Below are 18,516 nucleotides of genomic sequence, written 5' to 3'. Positions count from 1 at the left end.
GGCGCCCTTGCTTTCTGTACACCACAGTTGACCCCACAGGGGCTCTGGAGGGAGGGCTGGGGACCCACTAGGGGGCCTTGCTGCCCGGCAAGCTTGCCAGGCTCCAGGAGGACTCAGAAGTGGGGATGCACACTTTGGAAACGTCTCACGAGGAAGGAAAAACCATGGCCTGAACTGCGTCTGGACAGTTAGCCAAAGGGCCGTGGCCTCCAGGGCTCTAGGGCGCTGCCATCCGGCCTCTGTGCACCCAGGGCCTTGGCTGCTGAGCGACAGCCTCAGAGGCAAAGGCCACTGCGTGGCCTTGATGGGGCGCGAGTCCTGGTGGGAATCGGGAAGCAGGAATGTGAAGGCAACAAGCCTGCGGGAGGTGCCAGGGGCGCTGTAAGTATTCTGACTGCCATTCAAAGCCCTGTGCCTAGGAAAGCAGCAGCGACAGCACTGCGGCCTGAGACCCCTGAGCCACGGACGGCCCTATGCAGCGACGCCGTGTGAGTCCATGGTCCCCAGCACCCTCAAGCCTGGCCAGCATGGTGCCCCGGGGACACACACACAGAGAGGACAGTGGGGTGGCCTGACTCAAGAAGCCCATGTGTGCACCACCGCAGGTCACTGGGAGAGGGCAGGCCACCCACTGGAGCAAAGACACAGCCGCTGCCCGGCGTGGGCTGGGGCTGGGGAACTAACCACCAAGCGAGCGAGTGGGGAGGGACCTGCCTGCCACACAGGGCAGCGGTCCATGCCCAGGACGGGGCCTGCTTAGTCTCCCAGCTGCCCTTAGATGACGAGACGGCCACGCTGAGCCCGGCACAAGCGGACTAGCCACGCTGGGATTCCCAGGGTGTGCGCCTGGCCCCGCCGTGAGTCTACACGGAGATCACCGCACGGCCAAGCACACCACGCAGCTGCCAGTCATCAGCTCAGTGCTGGAGCCAGGGTCGGGGGAAGTGCCTCCTCCTCTCTGCACCTACCCAGACCCTCCGCTAGACACCTGCCGCCAACTCCACACACCACTGTCCCCCACCCTCCAGCCTTCCCCAACTTCCAGGCGCATGGAGTTTGAACTTGGCTTTGCCAGACTCCTCCTGAGACCCTAAGCAACTCCCGTGCCATCATTCTGCACCACATTCTAGACCGTCCTGCCCTAGGTCACGACCAGCCAGTCACCAAGCAGCAGAAGGAGACATGTTGGCAAGGATGTGGAGAAACTGAACCTTTACGTATGTGCATTCTTGATGGGAAAGTGAGGCAGGATGGCGGTTCCCTAAAAATATTAGACATATAAGTATCCCGTGGCCCAGCAGTTCCACCGAAACAATGGAAAGCAGAGACGCGGACAGATACTTCTGCACCCATTCCCAGGAACAAGAGGTGGAAGTAAGCCAAGTGTCCATCAAACGGTAAGTAGAAAAGCAAAGCATGGTATACACGTGCAGTGGTGCGCTGTTCCATCTGAAAAGGAGAGAGATTCTGTCACCTGCCACACGGATGGACGTTGAGGACATCATCTTCAGCGAAACGAGCCAGTCCCCAAAGGACAGATGCCATCTGATTCCACTTACATGAAGACCCTTGAGGAGCCAAGTTCACAGAAACAGAGAGCAGAAGGGGGACCGTCAGGGCTGGGGGACGGGAGCGGGGAGTCTGCTTAATGGGTAGAGCTTCAGCTGGGGGAGGCAGCCAAGTTCTGGAGACGGATGGGGGTGCTGGTGGCTGTACAAGAGGGTGACTGCACTTAATGCCACTGAGTCACACACTTAACAACTGTTAAAATGGTAAATTTTATGTGACGTGTATATCACCACACACACACACACACACACACACACACACACACACACACACACACACACACACAGCTCTTCTCCAGTGGAATGTCTGCAGTGGAATGTCTGCAGCCTGTCCTGGCTGAACAAGTTTCAGGCAAAACCAGACCAGGCTTCTCAGGAAAGAAGGCAGCCCTGCTCCGTGTACAGCCACTGCAGAGAGCCTCAGCGACAGGGTGACAAGTGGAACTCGCCCCGTCTAAACCTGCCCCCAACCATGGTTGATGGGGCACATCCACAGCTCTCCTGGCGGAGGGGACACAGGACCAAGATAAGCCCAGGGCGTGACCTTGCTGAGAATCCCGCTTCTGTTCCTTGGCTGAACAGAGCGAGGGGGCAGCAAGTACCTGCCTCGTCTGGTGGGGACAGGGGCACACAGCCACCCCCTGCACACCACGCCAGCAATGGGGTCCCTAACCCCGACTGCCTGTGAGGTGGGGCTCTGCTGTCCCACCCTCCTGACAAACTAACTGGGGCTCCAGGCCTCTGCCCCGCTGGGCGGCCCAGCACTCTCAAAGCCAACATGGCACAGACCTCAAGCTCAGCCCAGGGCAGCAGGGAGACAACTGGTAGCCCTTTCAGGGTTCCCTGGTCTCAAACCTCTCACACAGGGGTGGACAGAAGGGATGGCGGGCAATGCCCTCTCCTCTGGGACCCTCCCTGGGTGCCAGGTACCCCAGCAGGCCACACTTCCTGCCCTCAGGGGTATCAAAGAGTAGCCCTGGCCCCAATGGACAGATGGAGAAACTGAGGCACAGACTCATCACATTTACCCAAGAGTGCAACTGGTGAGGAACACAGAGCCCTTGAGCTAGGGTGCCTCTAAAGGTCACGACCTACTCTATGCTCAGGTCCTTAGCCAAGACCCACAGAAGAGTTCCGGTGGCCTGGGCCTGACTTGAGGGACCCCGACTGTAGTGGGACAGAGGCCAACAGGCAGGGGGCTATGGTGGAGAGAAGCTCAGGGCCTCTTCCTGACCTCCGGCTCTGCAAACACTGCCCATCTGCCAGGCAGAGGCTGGGGGCTGTTGCAGGGGGCTGCACACCCCACCTTGGGGCCAGGGGTCCTGCTGGCCTCTTCATGCCCTCCACACCCAACCACCACATTTCCATTTCATCATGACCCAGGCCAGGGCAGCGAGGGACATCAGACCCCAGCCAGGCGGGGGCTGCCCAGCTCTGCCTGGCAAACGGACCCTAGGGCCCCTTCAAGCGAATTGTGACCCTGAGTTCTCACAAATTCACAGGCCCCTAACCCCAGTCACACTTGCCTGAAACCAGGACAGATGTCATCAGCCAGGGGCCCTACTCCTGGGAGGCAGGAGAGAGGCAGGGAGCCCCGAGGCCCAGCTGTTGAGGAGTCTGGCCTTTTACCCCTAGAGGGCCTCCTGCAGAGCCCAGGCCCAGGTCTCTGGGGGCAGGGGACTGAGGGCTCGGCCCTACTTTTACGACAAGAGCGAATTTTCCATGAACACACTATTTCCTTAATGTCCCAGCCTGTTCTGAGGTGGCAGGGATGAAGGGGTGGCCCAGCCACGGAGTGGAAAAACCATTCAGCTCTTAAACATGGCTAGCGGGAAGGAATCAAACGGGAGGAAATGTCTCAAAGTGCCAACCACTTGGAAGGAAAGAGGAATTCTTGTTCCAGGGTGTTTCTGAGTCACCACTGGCCCTGCAGCACAAGCTGTGGCCAGGCGCGTGTTCGGGTGCCCTGCACAGCCTGTGGTCAGTCCTGGGAGGCTCCCAGCCCCTCAGCCTGCCCTCTCCCTGGGGAGGGGTGCGTGTCCCTGAGGAATTCCAGCCCCAGCCCGAGGTCACTGCTCCACGAGCTGGAGCAGACATCACAAAAAGGGCCTCTGAATGAGAGCAGGGGTCATGCCGTGCTCCCCAAAGACGCGCCCGTCGGCGCTTACCCTGGAAGTGTGCAGGGCAGGTGTGGGGCTGGGAGCCAGGTGCAGACCCAGAAGGATCAGTCCAGGAGCTGCCCGGTGTGTGCATAGGATGTAGGGGGGAGGTGCTGGTTCTGACCTCAGGAACACCTGTGTGCAGGTCCAAGGCTGTGGCCCTGCCAACCAGAGCCTGGCCCCTCCGTGTCCTTCAGCACCTGTGGAAGCTGCAGTGCTGAGTGCCCTCGGGATTCGGCTCCCTGCGTCTCCCCAGCCAGACCCACTGAGGTCCCAGTTGGGCCTGAGGGTGGAGGCAGGGCAGAGTGCCAGCCCGTCCATGTGCCCACCATCCTCTCCCTGGGTAAAGTCAATTCCCAGTCAGTCAGAAAAGACTCCCGCCTGGCCCCTCACCGTACAGTGTGGCCAGAGTGCAGAGGCCTCCCCAGAGAGGCAGCGTGAGAAGGAGGCCCTGTCCGGGCCCCACGACTCCCAGGCAATTCCTGAGCTATGATACATATTGCTGTTTTAGTGAGAAAAACGGAAAGTAAATATTAAAAAAACTAGTTTTCAGGCCCAACACAAAATTTTCCACAACCACGAGCTTCCCTTTTGCTGTACATGGGACAGAGTGGACTGGCTCCAGGCACCCTCAGACCCCACTAGGACACCGGCTGCCTCCCTTTGATAGCCTCTCCCTTGGCCGCTGCTACCTGGGCAGGCCCAGCAGGCCATCTGAGCACGGCCCCTGCTGAGTAACAGCTGCTAAGGGGATGCAGTCATGGGTGTGGATGGGAAAGATGGGATCACACCTATCTGGACACTCGAGTCTGAGCCTGGGGACCCTCGGCAGCTCCCTGACTGTTCTGTGCCTCCGCTTCCCCACTGGTAACAGGAGAACAGTGGAGGCATCTCACGGTCCACCTGGGGCAGTGCCCGTGGGTCCCTGCAGGCCAGGGCCAAGTGCCCAGAGTCCAGCAGAGCCACTGGGGGTACAGTGTGTGCATGTGCAGGGACCCTGACTGGGTGTCACTTGGAGAAAACCAGAGTGTAGGTTGGCAGTCACCACCTGAGGGGCAAGGCCCTCGTGCTGCCTGGGAACTCGAGGGGAGCTGCAAGCACTATCCGACGGTGGTGCTGGATGCCGTGAAGCCTGGGGCCTCCTACTTCTGGATGCCTGTCAGACACAGCTGGGCAGCCCTGCCGGGGACGGCTGGGGGCCAGGATTCCACACCGGCACCCTTCTGGAGACTGCATGGAGTGAGCACTCAGTCAAAACTTCCTAAATGAATTTAAGGACTCAAAGAGGTCCATGCACAGAGCCCCAGGTGGTCGAGGCGACAGCTGCGGGCCTACAGATCTGGGACTCCTGTGCCAGCTGACTCTGGGGTCAGGGGTCAGAGCTGGCATGGACTGGCGGGGGGGAGCGACCGAGTGCCACACACAGCGCGGGCCATCGCCCTGGGCTCCGTGCTCACACACTGACCCTTGGAAGGGCAGTTCCTCTGCAAATGCTCTGCTCGGGTGCTGTACTGGCTCCACACGGCAGCTCTGCAGTAGGCCCACCCCTGCCTGCCACCCCCGCTCTGGCCCACGGTGGGGGCTGCTCGGTCAGTCCGCCTCCCCGCCCAGCAGCTCTGTGACTGCCCCTCCATGCCCGGTACCACCTCAGGCTGCCTCTGGCCTGATTGGCAGAGGGCCAAGTGGCCAAAGACAGCAGGGCTCTGGCTGGGGGAGGGTGACAGGGGCTGGCACACTGGCCCGGCTCTGCCATGTGGGGTTCAGCCCGGGCCCTGTAGCAAGTCCTGTCTGATGCCCACTGGGCCCCCTTTTGATCCAGTGATTGGGGTTGGACGTCCACTTCGGCTCTGGGGCAGCCCTTCCACCCCCCACCATCCCACTGCCTGTCTCTGACCCACTTGTCTGAAATGTGACCACATTTGACTTGATAAAATCAGTATTTTCCTCTGGGCACTCTGCCAGCCAGGCTTCCAGGAAAGCAAAGGACGGACCTCTCCTTACAGGCCTGGGCTTCCTGATTGAGGCATGGTCTGAAAGCAGGATGTGGTAGGCCTTGAACTTCTGCAGGGTTCAGACCGCGGGCCAACGAGCAGCCTTCTGTCCAGGCTTGTCTGAGTGGAGCACCCTGCCCAGACCTGCCTGTCTGCCGACCTGCTTGCTAAGGGAATGGGGGGTGGGTGGCTGTGCCCAACCTGTGGTCTCTCCTTTGGGACAGAGGCTGGGGGGCTATAGCAACAGGGGGAAGAGGACTCCAGAGTGGCAAGGCTGGGAGGCTGGATAGGCGAGGCTGTGGTGCCCCAAGCAGGTGGGAGCTGTGCTCCCAGGCTGTGTACTTGCCTGGCAGGGCCCCTCCTCACAGGAGACATCAGAAACCTCCAAACCCCTGGAGCCCATGTGTTCCGCTTGCCCTGGTTCCACCTGCCTCCATTCCACCTGCCTGCAACCTTTGGGGAGCAACCTCACGGCTCAGCTGCTTCCAGAGGGCGGCTACTCGCCCGGCTGGGCCAGAGGAGGGGGGGTCAAAAGTCACCAGAGGTCTCCCCCCAGGACCCTGTACCATCTCGGGCTGCTGAGAAAGCCCACCCTCAAAGCAGCCACGTCTCCCTCCATGACAGGCAGGCAATGTGGGGAGTTTGAGCCCTATCTGCCTGGGTGATGCCTGGCTCTCCCCTCTAAAGGGACCCTCCCCTCTCCCTGCCACTGGGGAGAGGTTAAGAGGAAACCCTGGGGCCACAGGCCAAGTGTGAGTCCCAGCCCTGTGACGTGTGACGTGGGTGATGAGTCATTTAGGCTCTTGGTACCTTGGTCTCCTCATCTGGAGGGGAGGGCCCTAATGGTGAGGTGGGAGTGAGGCAGGCCTGGCACCCAGGCTGCCTGTCGTCACAGCCACTCTTTGTCCCCGGACTGTGTCCTCTGGGCGAGGACACCTGCTCAGCCCGCTCCCAGCACGAGCACAGCACGCTGTATAAGTGGGGTGCTCAGGGAACGGGGCTTTCCCAAGCCCCTGCCTCCCCGACCACGGTCTGGCTGGAGGACTTCCTCTCGCTGAGCAGCATCCCAGAGGATCCTGCTTCACCCAGGGCTTGGAGGAAACTCTCACTGCTTCAAGACGGTGAGCCAGCCAATCCCACCTCCTGCAGCGGAGATGCAAACAGAAAACATCCACGTGCGCAGGTCCTCCTTTTCCAAGGACACCAACGCTCCAGGGAGGTAAATATTCACATGCGAGCCTTTCAAGCGCGTAACTCTGAGGGGAGATGCTCGCCCACTGCCCACGGGCCGCAGTGCCTGCTGTGCTCGTTCTAGGGGCCCTGTTAGCCCTGCGGTGGCTGGAACGAACTCTAGATGAACGGCGTGGGAGGTGGTCCAGGCGGTGGCCAAGTTGGGGGTTGCATGCCAAGGCTGCCCTGCCCCGAGTGCCTTTGCAGGAGGATGTGGGAAGCTCTGTTCTAGAGAAGGGTCAGGCAGGGGTTAAGTCCTGGGGTGTGGCTGCTGCAGATGGGGGGACCAGGCACCTGGCTGGAGGTATAGTAGGCTGGGGGGTGCTGAAGTCAGTCCTCTGGGAAAGCCCTGTCCAGATTTCCATCAGGAGGGGAAGGGAGGTGCCACGACTTCAGAGCAGGGGGCTCCAGCTCTGGTTCTGGTGGCAGGATCCTTCTTCTAGCCTGTTCTCACCGGGCCCTCACAAAGCAGAGATGATGGGTGTGAGATGGAAGACCGCCTGTGTGGCTTTCTGGGCTTGCGCAGCTGCTGCTCTGGGTGCTGCTGAGGACAGACTCAGATGAGGGTCTGGGGCCTCCCTGGTACAGGGAGGACGGCCGGTCAGCCGGGCACCTGTCTGCCCACTCCCTTCCGGGCCTCTGGCTGGGTCCCCACCACAAAGGGGTCCCGGAGAAGTTCCGAGGTCGGCAGGAACGTGCCCCTCCCTCCCTGGCAGGGGTACTTGGGGCTGTCGGCACGAGGATAAGGACATGTCTGGTCCACTGGGCCCCTCCGGGTCCAGGCACCAGCACACCAACGGCCCAGACCCACAGGCTGGTCAGGAGGACAGGCCCGGCAAGCACAGCATGCACAGGACTTCGTACCAGGACACACAAGGGGACGAGCCACCTCCCCGGGAGATACAGCCCAGAGACGTGAGCAGGTGAGCGGCTGGAGGGAACCTCCGCGGCCAGGAACCACACAAGGGGATGCCCATCTCGTCTGTCACGGGAAAAGAAACGTGTGCTAAGACCACAGTGGACGATCTCCCTGGTTTGGCAGAAATGGCAACACCTCACAAGCCAAATGGTGCGGCACTCAGGCACGGCTGGGGTAGGGACAGGGGTGGTGTGTCAGCGGAGCACATCTGGAGAGCGCTGGCTCTCCAGCAGAGCCGAGGATGGGCCGCCTTCCCTTGCTTCACCCCTGGGGACACGGAGGGTGGGCAAGTCTGGTCCCTGTCACCTGGTCTGCGAAACACACCTACTCTTGGAGTGAAGCAGAAGGAAGAGGATGTGTCTAGACAAACCCGGGAGTCGATGCACCACATGTGCACGTCACGGAGCCACACAGACCAATCTCACCAGCAAGGCTGCGCGAAGGGAGCGAGGCGCAGGCCGAGCACAGCCTGACACAGGCTCCAGAGTGTGGAATAGCCAGCGGTGCTGTGCGCTCTCCACACGACCGTGTCCACACTGAGTGAACGTGTGGGAGGGGGCGCAGGAAAGACAAGGGACGCAGACAGCAGAGTGGCGGAAGTGCAGTGGCGGGCACACGGTGCACGGCGGTCGCCATGGGAATACACGAGCCTGCCGCTCCACTCCTGTCGCTATCCGCAGTGACTGCGGACCAGGCCCAGAGCAGACGGGGGCCAGGGAGGGGGACGGACCACCGCACCCCTGGGTTCCTGCGGGGGAGGGGGGAGCGGAGCAAGACCCAGGGACCCACCTGGCCTTTCTGCCCCTCCCTGCCCTCTCCACTGAGCTCTTCCTGGCTGGGTCTCTCGGGGTTTCAGGGAGGCAGGCAAGAAAGTTGCTGCCAACACAGACCAGACACCAGGCCTAACCTGCACTGTCCCCACAGGCGATGATCACAGGCAGGCAGGGGCTCTGTGGCGATCCAGGGAGCGAACAAACCCTTTTGTTAGAGGTACCCAGTGCCACAGCCTGGGTGGGCAGGAGACCCCTATGGCAGAAGCAAAGCACAGCCCAGGTCATCCTATTAGAAGGCCCCTGATGCCTGTGGACAGCCCAGACAACTGCCCAAACTTTAGCGGCTGGCCCCTAAGCTGAATGACTCTGATGGAGGCAGGAGCCAAGTTCCCGGCAGCTTCTGAAGGGCTCTTTCCTGTTCCCAGAGAGAAGGGATATGCTATAGCCTCTTGTAAAAAAAAACAGAGTCCCCAGCAATAGGCACAGTTCCAAGCCCTTACCTACAAGGCAGGCACTGTTGACAGACCCATGTTACAGCTGGAAAATCAAGGCACAGAAGTCACAGAGTTGGCAGGTGACAGAACTGAGAATTCAACCTAGCTGCTGTGGCTCCAAGCCTGGGCCCCCAGCCTGGCTCTGCTGCCATCCCTGGTATGGAGCTGGAGGAGGCAGGGCCTGGCCACTGGCTGCTCCCGCTCCCCCACTGGTGGGCGGCCCAGGGACGACCTCTGTCCTTCCTTGTCCTGGAGGGCAGAGATAAGCTGATGCAGCTGACAGCCTGCTGGGGAACAGCACACTCCACTGAGTCCTCCATGGCTCCACTAGGCGGGTCAAGAAAATGATGCTCAGAGCCGCGTGAGGATCCAGGTGAGGAGCAAGGCCAGCCCTGGAGCCCAGACTGGTCCGACTCAGGTCATGTCCACCTGGCGTGCTGGGGCCAGCACAGACTTCCGTGGAGGGGCCTGGCCTGCAGAGAGGCTGGGGGCCCAGCTCCTGCCTGTGACCAACGGGCAATGTGCGTCTCCCACACCACTGACCTGCTTCAACTCTACAGCTTTATAAACCGCTAGCTCCAGAGTTTTTATTTTTTTAGTTACAATTAACACATTTCCAGACAATTACTGATTTGCTCTGATCGCCCGCCCTGGGCCCCTTGGGGCCTTTTAAAGTTCCCCACATAAAAGAGGCTACTGCGCTGCTCACAGGGGACTCTCACAGACAGCCGGACGCTCCCATGGGGCCCCAGGCCCATCCCCCTTCCACACTTGTGCCGTGGGAAGCTGCTGACAGCCCCCTGCACGACTGAGGACCTGGACCTTGCTCCCGGGCACTGAGGCTCGCATGCATCCCTGGACTGAAGAATTCTGTGGGGTTACCAGTAGCTGTGGCTTCAATAGGACACACACAATCTGGGGCTGGAGGGCCCAGGGGCCATGGGCTACAGGCTCCCCTACAGACTCAAATGATAAGCTCCCCATCCCCATTTTAGAGATGGGGAAACTGAGCCTCAGATGGTTGTTTCTCTGTGCCCACGAGACCCACCAGCTCCAGGCACAAGGTTAGAGAGGATCCTGGGGCTCCTCTCTCCTCCTCTGGGTCCCAGTCTGGGCTGCTGGGGCCCGGAGCTATGGGCTGGGCTTCCTGAAAGGAACCCGAGGGCTGAGTCCCCACGTACCTCAGGCCCTGGAGCCTAAGCCCCGGGGCACACAGAGAGGGCGGCCTTGCAGAACTCAGACAGCCCTGGTGAGCCGAGGCTCCGGATCCTGGGTAGCTGGCTGAGTGACTACAGCCAGGGTGGGGACAGGGCCTCCAAATGGTCCAGCTGTCCTGGGGGAGCCTTGAGAGAGATGCACATGGGCAGCGCTGCAGGAAAGGCTGCTGGCCAGCTGGGGAGCTGCATGGCCTCAGCAAAGCTCCCAGCACCCAGAGCCAGCTGGGAGCCTGGCTGGGGTCTGTTGATGGTGGTGGGAGCGCAGGGCTGCCCGGGATAGTTTCTGTGTCCCCAGGTCCACACGGAGGCTGGGACAGGGCGTGTGTGGTCCCCAGGGGCTGAATGCCTCCTCCCTGGGCCCACCTGCTGACCCTGCATCCTCCAACGGTACCCACCTGGGTGGGTGGGAAGGGGCAGTCCGGGAGCAGTGGTGTAGGGATCTTCACACAACACTTTTCCAAAATAACAGGCCTTGTAAGCTGGGGACTTGGGACAATGCCACACCAGGAAGGGAACACTTCACCAGGGAGGAACAGAGAGTTCAGGCCGCATATCCCATAGCCAGATGTGACAGGGCCCTTCTCCACGCACACCGCCTCCCTGCCCCCAGTGCCCTCTTTCCTTACCACCTGCTCCCGTGACTGCCCGTGGGTCTCAGACAATACGAGTAACCTTGGTTCTAGAGCACTGCTTTGGTCTGCACTCCTAGTGACCCTTCTGCAAAGCCCCGTGCAGAGGTGCCCCCTCTAAACCGCTCAGATACTGCAGGTCACACCTCCTGCTGTTACCTCTCACATTCCTATTTTTGTGATCAGGAGAAATTTTTTTCTGTTATGCAGAAAAAAGGTCCAAATGCCACCCCCCTCCCCCGCCACAACCAAAAAATAAGACAAATTAAACTGACAGCAAAAATGTAACAGCAAGAGAAAGAGTGAACTGAACTCTAGAAGAGTCAGGACTAAGAATCTTGAAAGACGGAAACTCTGCAAATGTGCCTTCTGCCTGTGAGTGCTGGCCAGTGAGGCCAAAGGACAGGCCCCCAAAGAGGAGAGTGGGTGGCCATGAGATGGATCTCTGTGCTGTAAATCCCCGCCAGGAAGACCGTTGTCAGGAGGGCCCACAGCCCCTTCCCGTTCTGTCCGCCCCACAGGCCCACTGAATGAGGTCCTGGCCTGAATCCCACAGCCCTTCCAGCAGGGCCGGGGTGGGGCAGCAGCTGCAGGCCCAGGACCGCGTGGGGAGGATCTGGTCCCCAGGATAGGTGGTGGAGTGCTGGCTTCACTGGGCTGGGAGCCGCTGCGCTGTGCCTGGTCTTAGCTGCCAGCAGCGCTGGTGCCCCCAACAGATCCCCCTGCGCTGCCCGCCAGAGACAGGAGCATGTGGCCTGATTCCCACCTTGCTACTACACAAGTCAAGGCTGCCAGACGTCCTCCGATAAATGGACAGTGCAGATCTGCATAGCAAACTGCCCGTGTCCGCCCAGGGTCTGGGGAGCCCACGCCTTCTGCCTGGGTGGGATGCCCGACAGTGGGCAGCGGTTCTCACCGCAGCCAGTCTTTCCAGGTGGGGGCACCATGGCTGGGGGTCGGTGCGCAGGGCACACAGGCCTCAGGACAGACAGACATTGGGACGCCAGCTCCTTAACTCTTCTGGGTCTCGACTTCCTTGCGGAGGAATATGGGGACAACTGTTATTCACTTGCTTTGTGGGAGTGGGGAGCTAAACAAGATGACCCCCCGCTCCCCTGTTCCAAATACCACTGAGCACTCGGGGGACAAGAGCCAATGTCTCATCTATACCCATCCGTCTGCTGACCCTGGCTTCCCAGACTTGGGACCTCATGGCCCATCACCCTCCCCTTCAGCCCTACGTGGCAGAGAGCTGCACCCTTGCTCTGGGCAGAGGTGAAATGCAGACATCTGTGACCATACGGACTGGCATTTGGGGTGGCTGGGCACACCCTGTTCACACTCTCCACCTCCAAAGTGATGCACCGCCCTCAAGGTACACTTGTCAGGCAGGACTTCTCAATAAAAACCAGGTACAGTTTAGTCATTTAAGAAAGTCAACTCTTTAAAAACCCAGAACATATTTAATACCATAATCATTACTTTATAAAAAGAACAAAAAATGAGAGAATGTGGGATTCTCCAGGCAAGAATACTGGAGTGGGTTGCCATTTCCTTCTCCGGGGGATCTTCCTGACCCAGGGATTGAACCCGTGTCTCCCGCACTGCAGGCAGACTCTTTACTGTCTGAGTCACCAGGGAAGCTAAGGGTGATGAGGCCAGGCCCCTCCTGACGGCCTGCCTCTCCAAGGGCACAGCAAACTTCTCAGTCCTGCCACCGAGAAAGAAACCCTGAGTCCACAAAGACCAAGGCCTTCACCGGGCCCTGGGCCCCAGGGCTGTGCCCACTGGGAAGGTTCTCTGACCTAGTGGGGGCAAACAAGCCCCCCACCCTGCGTCCAGCCCACTCTGCACTGCTCAGGGTTTTATACGGGAAGTAGCTGGGAGAATAGAAAACCCTGGTCCTACACGCTCTATGGTGCTTCGGTGACAATAGTTGTCAAGCCTGATGACTTCGCAGTCCGGGCATTATTTAAAATGATTGCCAGAAAGTCATTTAAAAGTTTGTCTTACACGTTTGCTTAAAAAGAAGAGGTTTCTTTTTCCAAGGAAAATCTAGCTCTGGATGTCTTGACCTTAGATTCCTTTTGTCTCAACCCCAGACCTGTCTGGGCGACTCCCCCGGGGGGCCAGTCCCTGCCACGTGCTCCGGTGCCGTCTGCCCCCCTGCAGGCAAACGCAGATTTTGTCTTTTGACTGCATTAAGACTATGTGAAGGCAAGCTGCGAACTGTCGAACTGTCGGGTGCCATAGCAATGCTCCAAGCTAGCCTGTGTGGGGCCACTGAGGTTCTCCGGTAACAGCAGCGCATCAAGGCTGACTCCTTGAACCTGACTCACCAGAGGACACTGGGGGAAGGGCAGGCTGAGTGCAGCTCCCAGAGAGCCTGCAGGACCAGGCGGTGAACTTTCTTCTTGTCAGATTGGGCAGCACCGATCTGGCCTCCGGTGCCCAAATGCCATGGTCACACCAGGATGGCAGATGGAGAGCGGCCAAGGGCACCTAAGGCAACAATGGCGCAGCCAGGGAAGCCTTCTTGGAGGAAGGGGCAGCGGAACTGAGGCTGGGGTGGGGGGCAGAGCCAGCAGAACAGTGGCAGGGAGGAGGGTGTGCTGGGCAGAGGGCCGCACAGAGTCAGCTGCCGGCACCAGATCTCTGAACCCAGAGAGGCCTCTGGGACAGTGGAGGCAGTGTGAGTGGCCTGAACGAGGCTGCAGCACTGACACGGAGATGCCTCCTTCCTGCCCGGAAGGCTCTGCCAGGGAGGGTGGTGGGAGCTCAACCAGGGGCTCCCGGGGTGGGGGGGTCCTACTGCAGAGAGGACCCCATGAAGGTGGCCCAGAAGCCTCACTCAAGTCCCAAATGTCCTCTGTGGCTCCAAATGAAACCTGCCCAACTTTAGGGACATGTCCAGGGCAACTCAGGCAAGATCCTGACGGTGGCTCCTCTTCCATCTCCTCTGGAAGAGGAACTGGGGCCATTCTGGCTTCTAGGAGCACTGTCCTGACCCTACAAGGTGACAGGGGAGCAGGGGGTGCTGAGACGCCCTAACCAACGTGGGCCTTGGCAGCGCTTCGCCACCAGCCTGCTGCCATGGACAGCCACACCCCTCTGAGGCCAGTCCTCCCTGGGGGCCTCACAAACACTCCTGGCAGATGCCAGCAGGTGTGGCAGTTCCCACCGTGGACACAAGACCAAAGAGGGAGCTGCCAATGCTTGTACCCACACCTGTTCCTCTCTGCCAAGTCAGGAAGCACTCACAAATGCTGGAAGTGCCAAACCATATTCCAGCAAAGCGTTGGAAACCCATCCATCTCCACTTGTCACCTTGACGCATGCCCAGCTCAGAGGCACCCAGGCCGATGCCGTGTGGCAATGAGGCGCGGGAGCCGTGAAAACCCTCACTTCCCTGCACCACAAGCCCCAGAGCACCGCAGACACTGGCACCAGGAACTGGGAGAGACTGGGGAGAGCTTCTAGTGGCACACCTCACAGCAGTGAGGTATCTGGCCACCCTCCACCCCGCCCCTGGCCCAGAGCAAAGTGCTTAGCTCTGGGGACTAGAGAGGAGGAAAGAAGGGCTCCTGCCCAGGGCCAGACCCCAAAGTGCCCGTCACTTCTCAGTTCAATAGTCAGGTGGTCATTCCAAGCACAGGTTGAAGGAGGGCGAGGGTGACATCTGAGCCTCCTGAAACCAGGCACCGCTCAACACCAGGCACCCCTTGGAGGTTGGGCACTGCCACTGCCCTTCTGGGTGCTGGGTCCCTGGGCAGATGAGGGAGCTGCACCCTGACCCCCGAGCACTCTGGCCCAGCCCCAGACTGGGGGAGCAGCACACAGGCTTGTAAACACACAAAGCAGAGATTTCCCTGGCTCCTCCAGGAAGCTTGTTAAGAAAGCCATCTACCTGGCGCCTGGACCGGAACTGAAGGGAGAGGTGGGAGAGAGTGACAAAGAGTGCCGGCAAGGCTCCGTCACCTGCCTGGAGGCACAGCCCACTCCCAGAGCAGACAGCAGAGGGCGGCGCGCAAGGACCCTGGAAACCCCTCCTCCACGGCCGGCCGCCGGAAGCTGCTGAGCTCAGCAACTTCCCAGAGTGGCGGGCAGCAGGCCAACTGCGCATGGAGTCTTCCATTCCTGCTCCTCACGTCCACCTGGAGGAGGGGGTGCCAGGCATCCCTCCCTCCTGCAGCACCTGGGGACTCTAGTTGGCTTCCCCACTTCCCCCACTCCTGTCTGTGGGGGTGGCTGGGCCTGTTGCTCTGGTGGACAGGCTCTGGAGAAGAGAGACCAGGGGCTTTTCACCCTGACGACCCAAAGAGAAAATCAGCCTCAGAAGATGGGGCTGTAGGAAAGCGTCCTGGAGGCCAACTAGGGCCGAGGGATATGTCTGCTGGGCAAGCTCGACTCAAGCCTCTAGACAGTGCCCAAAGGGAGGCTGGCACACTCTCCCCTCCAGGGCTCTCCCTAGCTAATTCCCTCTGGCAGACAGGACCCTTCTGACTCCCACTCCCCACTGCTACAGGCAGAGAGGTGCCTGTGTGTGTGTTAATCACTCAGTCATCTCCGACTCTTTGCAACTTTACGGAATATAGCCCACCAGGCTCCTCTGTCCATAGAACTGTCCGGGCAAGAATACTGGAGTGAGTAGCCATTCCTTTCTCCAGGGTGAGAGGTGCCTACTCAGGCCTATTTGGGCTGCTCAGTGTCCAGTTCTGGGGACCTACGGTCCTGGTGAACAGGATGGATGGGCAGGTAGCTGCAAGACCCTGTGCTCAGCTCCATCTAGCACAGAGTGGCTGGACCCTGAATAGCAGGGGGGGACAAGGAGGTGGTACAAGGCCAGGAAAGTGCACCTGTACAGATTAGACTGAGTGCTGGGCAGGCACCAGTGCTTTAAAGACCCCAGACAGGCTGACCAATAATTCATGTAGCCTTAAATGACCCAGCAGGACACTTCTCAAGCTGAGAGCTGCTGTTGGTGTGGGGACAGCCAAGGGAAAGTGGGAAGACCCCTTCTCTTCCCCTCAACTCGACAGCCTAGGAAACACTACAGGAGGACTAAGAGTCGAGCAGGGAATCCAGAGCTGGCCAGATACCAAACCGTCATCTTCCAAACACACCCAAGACCTTGTACCTTTGACCCAGGAGTGCTGCTGACAAACAGCTATCCAGGTCACACAGCTCCCGAAGCCCAGTCTTCCCATGAACGCAGTCTCAAGGCAAACATGGAACATAAACAAAAGGCAGGCAAGAAGACCTCCCTTCTGGCCCTTCCTAGTCTAAACGTCCTAGGGAGAAGGCCCCACAGGGCATGAACACAAACCGGAGAAAAAGAGACCCAACTTTAACCCTTGGAAACCCTGCACCGTGGGGAGGGAGGGTGTTTCTGGCTAAAAAAGTCCTTCCCATGAAAACTATCCCTGCGACAGGTCAGCCCTGTGTCCCCAGTCTCCCAGGGGAGGTGTCTGGGTGTCCAGGTGCCTCCAGCCAGCTCAGCTCCCCCCAGCCTGCCCTTGGCCTGCTTCTGCTCCTCTTTCAGAGCGAGTTTGCCCCTAGTTAGGGCTCAACTCGCAGGGGCGGGGCGGGCAGCACTGCTTCCTCCCCGCCCCCAGCCCCAGGTGACACTCGGGTCTTTGTTCTTCCTGCACACCTGGGCACTGCAGAGCCAACCCCCTTCCCTGGCAGCTCCTCCCTAGCCCTCTCAAGGCAGGCTGGCGGGCCGGGGGGGGCCCCCGCAGGTGCAGGGGGAGAGGCCCCTCACTTCTCTCACGTTCAATTTGGGCGCGAGAGCCGCGCGGGGAAGCCAGGTGGGCTACACGCGCACAGAAACCCGCTATCCCGCCCGACGACACAGGCCAGCCTGGACGCAGAGCTGAGGCATGACAGGTGACAGTCCATGGGCAGGGGGCGGTGACCCCGGGAAGCCCAGACGCCGCGCGGCCCGGTGGGTGGTGGGGAAAAGTAAAGAGATGCCGAGCACGAGGGGAGAGGGGGCATTCGAGCACGGGGACCACAGCGGGCCGCGGCAGACGGACAGCGGGCTCGGGCGCCCAGAGGCAAGGAGGCGGTCCAGAAGGCTGCAGCGAGTGGCAGCCCCGAGAGGGCAGGAGTGCAGGGCAGGGAGCAAAGGGCGGGCCCAGGACCGTCCGGCGGGGACCCGACCCGTCGGTGGACGCTCACCTGGGCGTGCGCAGCGCGGCGGGGTCGCGGCGCTCCAGCACGCCGGGCACGCAGTTCGTGAGCTCGGTCCAGTCGGCGTGCAGCCCGCAGCTCCAGCCCGTAGAGAAACGGGAGAAGAGCCAGGTCTCGCGGCGATTGGGCCGGTAGCAGGTGCACTTTTTCTGGCCTGGCCGGCAGTCGCAGGGCACCTCCAGGCGCACGTTCTGCACGAGGTGGCGGCCAAAGGTGGTACCGCCCGTTTTCTGGATGTGCAGGAAGACGATCACGTCGTCGCCCTTCATGTCGAAGTGCAGCGAGCGCTCCAGCTCGCGCACCGGGAAGTAGTACTTCTTCTCGTAGTGCGGGTCGGGCGTGGGGAAGAGATCCAGGTCGTCGGGCGGCGCGCGGCCGCCGGGCGCGCCCAGGCTCAAGCCCGGGCCCGCGTACTGGTAGAGGATGAGCATGAAGCACGCCGAGCCCACCACCACCAGCAAGAACTTGCTGGCGCGCTCAACCATGGTCCTGCCGCCGGCGCGCCGCCGCCGCATGTGTCACCATTGCCAGCGGCCCGGGCGCGGGGCGCGGGGCCTGGAGGGCGGGGGGCGCGGGCGCAGCTGCTCTGCCGCCGCCGCCGCCGCCCGCGCTCCGGCCCGGCCCGGCTACTCGGCGCCCAGGCCGCCCGCAGCGGCGCGCGCCCCGGCCCTCCGCGGCGCCATGGCTGCTCTCCGCCCGGCCCCCGCCCTCCGGCCCGACCCCGGCTGGGCTCCGGTTCGGCTCCGGCCCTGCCCCAGCTCGCGCCCCCTGCGGCCCCACGCCGGTCACTCGGCTCCGCTCCGCGCCTCGGCCAGAACGCTCTGCGCCGCCCCGCGCGCCGCCGCGTCTCCGCAGTCTGCCGCCGCCCCGCCCCGGCCCGCCCCCGGCCCGCCCCCGCCGCGCCTCTTGCCGTCGCCGCCCGAGTTGATCCTCGGCCCCGCCCCCAGAGACCCGGGGCTGCAGGCGGGTCCGACCCGGCGCTCGGACGCTGGTCTCTGGCCTTATCGAGGCCCCTCCGAAGCGGGTAGCGAAGACTGGGAACTGGTTGATGTCCGCAGAGGCGTGGGGAGCGACTGGAGAAACGTGTAGCAGGGCGCAGATGGCCCTTCTTGGGTGTATGGGGGGGGGGGGGGGGGGGCTCGCGGCGACGGGTTCCTCTGGGGACTGGATCCCCCTTCCCGCTTCACGGGAGGGAACACCTTACTTTGCAAGCCGGGCACTCTGAAGTTCCAAACGCGAGGGGTCGGGTGCTGGATGGACTTGGTGGGATCTGGGGGCGGTGGGGCGGGGCGCGGGTCGCGAAGGAAAAAGGGAAAGTTGGGGGCGGGGAGCCTGGGGTCC

The 18,516-nt window shown here is 61.2% G+C and overlaps 1 protein-coding gene across 1 annotated transcript in view; it reads right to left on the bottom strand.

Annotated features, from left to right (window-relative positions):
• Window positions 1-17,690, bottom strand: part of HS6ST1 (heparan sulfate 6-O-sulfotransferase 1) — a 37,259-nt gene extending 19,569 nt beyond the window's left edge. The window contains exon 1 of the mRNA NM_001192491.1: window positions 17,164-17,690. Within this exon, the coding sequence (NP_001179420.1) occupies window positions 17,164-17,690 (527 nt within the window). The remainder of the gene's footprint in view (window positions 1-17,163) is intronic.
• Window positions 17,691-18,516: the final 826 nt, after the last annotated feature.

Source organism: Bos taurus, chromosome 2, assembly GCF_002263795.3.
Source record: "Bos taurus isolate L1 Dominette 01449 registration number 42190680 breed Hereford chromosome 2, ARS-UCD2.0, whole genome shotgun sequence".
Classification (NCBI taxonomy): Eukaryota; Metazoa; Chordata; class Mammalia; order Artiodactyla; family Bovidae; genus Bos; species Bos taurus.
Note: the sequence above shows the minus strand (reverse complement) of the source record. Positions and strands in the feature narration are given on the sequence as shown.